Source organism: Arachis ipaensis, chromosome B05, assembly GCF_000816755.2.
Source record: "Arachis ipaensis cultivar K30076 chromosome B05, Araip1.1, whole genome shotgun sequence".
Classification (NCBI taxonomy): Eukaryota; Viridiplantae; Streptophyta; class Magnoliopsida; order Fabales; family Fabaceae; genus Arachis; species Arachis ipaensis.
In genome coordinates, this window is record NC_029789.2 from 126,825,819 (window position 1) to 126,832,602 (window position 6,784).

Consider the following 6,784-nt stretch of genomic DNA (forward strand, 5'->3'; position numbering starts at 1 on the left):
ATATGCAAGATTTTAAAATACAAAATTAAAACCCACCCGATTTTTTTTTGAAATACAAAAAGAAAATATGAATTTTAATATATAATATAAGTTTTCTTTGATTTAGAACATAATATATATTGTTTAGTTCCAAAAGATTCCTAAAAAAATTATTCTTTTGTATATACCCAAAATTAAAAATTATTTTCTTATTAACTCTAGCAGAAATTTTTCTTTGATATTAATTGTTTTCTTCTTTTATCTGCATTGTTGTTTTTTCCACCACATTTGTAAGTATCTTTAGGGCAAAAGTTTTTGCTGTGTGTTTAGTTTACCATTTATAAGTAACAATTGAAGTTATTGTATTTTTGTAAAATTAATTTTGATTAAAATTATATTGATAATAATGTGATTTGTGTTTAAAATATTTTTTATCTAAAACTAAATATTGTTTAGATGATATTAATTAAAATTCTATTTATTCAAATGGATTTGATTATAAAACAAGCTAATACTTTACATTCATCGTTTAGCATGCTCTCTTAGCTCTTGAAATAGGAAGAACAAGAATAGCACAGCTCTTAGATCTTAGCTCCATAATTTATTCTAACTAAAATTTTAGTGAAACTATTAAGACTGAAGTAACTAAACCATAATTATATATCTTTAACCTTGACCATTCAAGTTAGATCTCAGAGAAATAATTTTTAGCTCATGCCAAGGTCAAAAACAGAGGAAACTGGGTTATATATCCAACACCTTGTCTTCATCCATGCTTTAGAGGATTTAAGATTCATTTTTAAATTCAAGTTTTATTATTTTATAATCTTATTGTGATTAGTAATTTTCAGTTAATAGAATGACAAATATATTGAATTATTGAACTATTTTATCATGAAATTGGTAATATAGTATATGTATCAAATGCATGTGTTTTAACGGTAAATAAACTTACATAATGTTCTAGGAAAGATGGCCATAGTCACCATTCACGTGCAGCAACTTGAGACAGCAACTTGAGACTGAAGGAAGAGAAGAAACACCACCACCATTAACAATAGAAGTTGGGAACAAATATCTGGCAGCATCTCACTCGCTAGGATTATGTGATAAACTCTTTTGCAATACATGTATCAGCTATTTGAAGGCTGGGGAACGTGCTTCAACTGAGGTAATTTTTTTTATTTCTAACATTTTTTACTCACAACTTTTTTTGATTGTAATAGTATTCTCATACTACTTTTATTTAATGTTAACACTACATAAATATGAAATGAAATAAACTATTGTAAGAAAGGTGATAAGTAAATTTTGAACTAAACATAGATAAAAAGAATTATTAAAAATATAGGTTCATAATTATTTTTAAAAGAATCAAAGTAACAACATTAATTAAGTATAGGTATAGTTGAATGAAAAGTAGCAAAATATTCTTTCATATTATTATTCTATTATACTCTATAATAACTAGCCTGTTTCCTACAAAAGGAAGAATTTAAGTTAATAAATCTCATTTGATATGCAACTTAGTTTATTGTGCCATGTGAATAGTCATAGATTTAGGAAACTAAGAAAATATATACAAATATAAGACTATTATTGTCTATGTTATTTTATTTATTTATTTATTTGTCTTCTCATGCTGTAATGCTTTTAATCAGAATGCGAACGGTTCTACAACATTCTCCGTCTGGCTTCCACTTGTTCTAAATCCTCACAGCAAATGGGCATCCTTCTAGACCAGGCACGCTTATTTGCTTGGCTTACTTAGAGTCATTGTGGAGGCATTATTTTTGTTCATTATATATGGGGATGTGGTATATACTACAAAAAAAAAAAAAAGACCTATGGTCACGGTAAAAAATCGTGATTATAGTTAGTAAAAAGGGTGACCATAGATTTATAGTTATGGTTTTGGACTTATGATTACAGTTTTTTATTGTAGCCTATTCTCTCGTAGCCATAAGTCTATGGTCACGGTTTTTTTATCTATGGTCACGGTTTCTATGATTACAGTTACAATTTTTAAATTCTGACATTTTATGCCACGTTTTTTCACCGTGACTACAGGTTAATCTATGATCACGCGTAAAAACCGTGACCATAGCATTATTTATGGTCACGGTCACGATTTTACCATGACCATAGTCTCTATGGTCATCCCTCCTGAAAACTGTGACCATAGTCTTATCTATGGTCACGGTTTTCACCATGACCATAGCCTCTATGGTCACCCCTCTTTAAAACCGTGACCATAGCCTTATCTATGGTCACAGTTTTCATCGTAGCCATAACTCTATGGTCACCCCTCCTTAAACCGTGACCATAACTTTATCTATGGTCATCCCTCCCTAAAATCGTGACCATAGCCTCTATGGTCACCCCTCTTTAAAATCGTGACCATAGCTTTATCTATGGTCAGGGTTTTCACCGTGGCCATAGTTCTATGGTCACCCCTCCTTAAACCATGACCAAAGTTTTATCTATGGTCACGGTAGCCTCTATGGTCACCCCTCCTTAAAACCGTGATCATAGTCTTATCTATGGTCACGGTTTTACCGTGACCATAGTTTGTATGGTCACCCCTCCTTAAAACCGTGACCATAGCCTTATCTATGGTCACGGTTTTTACCATGACCATAGCTTCTATGGTCACCCCTCTTTAAAACCGTGACCATAGCCTCTATGGTCACCCCACCTTAAAACCATGACCATAACTTTATCTATGGTCACAGTTTTCACCGTGATCATAGTCTATTTTATTTTATGAGATTTAATTTTTTTAAGGCATAATCACATCCCAAAATGTTGATAATTAAATAATAAATCTAAAAATGAAAAATGATAATCAACAATTAAGATAAGTTGTGATTAAAGTAACCAACTAACATATCAATATAGTTGAGTGAATACACTTGTCTCAATCTCAATTTTATACAATGATATACACACTAACACTAAGTAGAAACTATTAACAAAATTATTCCACAGATGTGATAGCAATATAATTCAGACTCTGCCAGGATAGATTGTTTCTGGTATTGCTATTTTTCCTTCTCAACGCTAGGAAACTTTTGTTTCAACCACTTTACCATATAAAAGCTCTTCATTAACATACAAAGCAAAGTCACATTAGACATAAACACTTACATTTATTTTTCTTCAACTTAGGAAAAAAAAACATATCATCAAAACATATATACATTACACATATACTAAAAATTAAAAACTTTTGAAAGTTTAGACAAGTATTTAACATTACATATCTAAAATTTGCTCAGATTCACTGAAATTAACATCGATCCAGAGAAAGAACAGCAACAACAACTCTAAAAAACTAACATTCAACAAATAACAGAAAGAAGAACAACTACTCTTATGCATAAATTTCATCTTGTGTATTAGAGATTTAAATTTCATCTTGTGCATATTAGTCATAGCGATGAATTAATTTTTTGTCAATCCGAACGAAGAATACGATAAAAAAAATCAAAACAAAATTTATATAGCCAAAACAACATAAAAGAGAAGACACTAGTAGTTTACGTAGAATTATAAAAATATATATATATGGATAACTCTTCTATAAAAGTTGTATATGGATAATTTTGATTGTCATTTATTTTATTTAAGTAACTTCCCAAAATATTGTGTACTGTATCCGATGATTACTAATTAAGATAAAATTAATTAATATTTTAAATTTAATTTATTAATTAAAATATTTTAATAAATTTAATTTTTAAATTTATAAGAACATAAAATATATTATCATTTCCAAAAATACACAATTATACCATAATAAATCATATTTAATAAGAATTTTTTAATTATAAATTAAAAAAAATAACTATTTTCCAAAAAGAAAATATGACTTATTTTTCTGCGTACTCTTATGTACTTTTGTATATTAAAAATAAAATACATAAAAGTACACAAGTGTACATAGGAATAAGTTGTATTTTATTTTTGAAAAAAAATTATTTTTTTACTTTATAATTAAAAAATTCTCGTTAAATATAACTTATTCCAGTGTATCCGTATATTTTTGACAGAGTAGTGCTAGGGAGCCAATGGGCTAAACGTACAATGTATACAATGGACTAAATCTTTGATTTATGAATAAAATGAACATCACCTATAAATGTCCTGAAATCACTCACTCATCCCAAAAGCGTAACTTGACAGGATAATATAACACTAATAACCATATCTCTAATACTTCTTAAACCTTCATTGTACACATTGTACGCTTAGGTCATTGGCTCCCTATACTTTCTCTTTTTGACATGCATGAGTCTTGATATCTATCTTGGCTCACTAAAGGTTTGTATCTATCTTTTTTTTGGTGACTAAGGTTTGTATCTATCTATCTCTATGTTTTTGCTATCACTACTTAGTTTCTTCTTCTTCTTTAATTTCTTTTTTGACATGCATGAGTCTTGGTTTTCTTATTTTTCACTTTATTAATAGAATCTATTTTTGTTTCTTATTCTTCCTTTTTGTTAGCTTCTGTATGTATTGCCTTTTGATCTATCATATGCTTCATTTTAGAAAATGAACTAACCATTTTCTTTAATTTTTTTTCTCGGTGTTTTAATTCTGTAGTATTAGTTACACTTAAACTCAAACATACATTAATCGTAAATTGTGCTTTCTCCTAACTAGCTCTTGTATTAATTAGGTTTGAAAAAAAAAAGGATTATATATATTCATATTATTTGGTTAAAGCTAAAAGCTTTAGAGAGAAGGAACAACAAGCTTAGGGTTTTTTAGCTAATGGGTTCTATATCTTAATTATACAAAACTTTTTCAAGATATAAGATGAAGATACTAGTTACTTTTCTTTAATTTTATTAGTTTACTTCCTTTTTCTTATGTGATTTCTTTTAACATTTGGTTGTTTGGCATGTGCTTAATTATCCCTCCAATAATACACGTATAGTAGTTCAAAGTTCAAACTGATATGCATGAACGTTGGTGTTTGTTTCTAAGGCAATCAGCATGGACATAACTTATCATTTTTTTTTCTTATAGTTTCTGATTGGTTTGGAAAAAAAAAGATCTCTAACTTTTTTCTAAGGATCTTTCCTAGGATTATATTATAGATAGATTTCATAGATTCAAAATTCTTTGTCTCAGAAGAAAATGTTTCTTATATTTTGCATGGACACAACTTTAAATGAAAAATGATATTTGTATTATTTTTAAATTAATTTTTGTACTCCTTTATTTATAGTATAAAAGACAAATATTTTATCTTCTTTCAAATTTTCTTTATCAATCATCTTTGATTTTAAAAGTAGATGTACAAAAAAAATATACACAGAATGATGTATATAACATTTCTCATTTTAAATCATACATACTTAATATTTTTCGATTTAATATATATGTATGTACTTTTATATATTTCTTATATAATTAATAATTTTCTATTTGAAGTATATAAGTATATTACCAATTTTCTATATAATTGTTATTTTCTACCCTTATTCTTTCTTTTTTCCTGTTCTACTACTTTTTATTCTTCTCTTTCAATTAAGAACTAATACCTTTTAGATATTATTATCCTAATTATATACGTAATTTTAAGTTTTAACATATATTATGTTTTTGTTCTATTCATGTATGGGAAGTATGAACTTTGAGTTCTTTTTGCAATGCTCTTTATTTTGAAGAAGATAAAGAAGAGAATGGAAATGAAGAAATTTCTTATCTAATGTTTTTTCCCCTCTTTTCAAAATTCATAGATTTATGTATTTCTAGTGGTATTATTATTATTTTTCAAAATAGATTTGCATTGCTACACTTCTTACAATTAACATTACGGTTCTACATTAATTATATAATTTATACTATTTCTTCTGTTAGTTAATGCAAAATATAATTTGAAAAGATCACATATCAAAAGTTACTGACCTTGAAAAGATCCTAACTCGGTTTGCAAAATTTTGCACACTCCACATATTGAAGAGGCCATAAAAAGGTTATACTCTTTACTATAGTTTCATCCAAAAATTTTTATTCAATATAATTTCACCACTAATAGTCATTTTCTTTCTTTTCATTTTTATTTTATTTTTTTAAAAAATCATGGCTTATAAATATTGTTTGATAATTGATATTTTAGGCACGAAATGCTTGAAAGGCTGCATGAAGAATCAGGAAGCAACCAAGAAGAACCACAGAGTACTACTGTCCCAGAGGAAAATTAGGCTATATATGTTTACATTATTAATTTGCACCTTACATTTAGAACTTTAAATACCTATGCTAAGAAAAAGACCTAATTATGTTGACTGCTGCTTGGTGATTTAAGCTAAACTCGTGCTAACTCTAGAGAGAATTATGATTGCAAACATATATCTATCACATTTATTTGATCTTAGAAAGTTTGGCTTGTGCAGTAAATTAGCTTATCTCTCTATGGCTCCATGGATATTAATGCCCTCTTTGATGCAAGCATCTGGGAATTAGAATCCCTGGCTTTTTATAGAATAGCCTTTTCATCGTTTTCACCGTTTGGCCGTGTTTATTGAATCTTCAATCAAACAAACAAGCAAATCATGTCAGTTGTCTCAAAATCAAAATGTCGCAATTGAATTCAATTTGAAAACTACTCAAATGGCTACTGTAAATAAATAAGTCATCATCAAAACCGAAGACTATATATATAATATATCAGGATGGTAAATATGTCATACTCATTAACAAATTTTTAATCCAAATCTTACAAATAACATTGTTATGGATTATATATAATAAAAAATATTTAAGGAAAAAAAAGTTATGTATTAAACAC

General features: G+C 27.8%; 1 protein-coding gene across 1 annotated transcript in view; it reads left to right on the top strand.

The window, feature by feature from the left end:
* The window catches only part of LOC107641065 (probable cyclic nucleotide-gated ion channel 20, chloroplastic), a 14,216-nt gene that overhangs the window by 6,440 nt on the left and 992 nt on the right, over positions 1-6,784 (top strand). Inside the window, exon 9 of the mRNA XM_021123946.1 lies at positions 6,113-6,171. Within this exon, the coding sequence (XP_020979605.1) occupies positions 6,113-6,171 (59 nt within the window). The remainder of the gene's footprint in view (positions 1-6,112; positions 6,172-6,784) is intronic.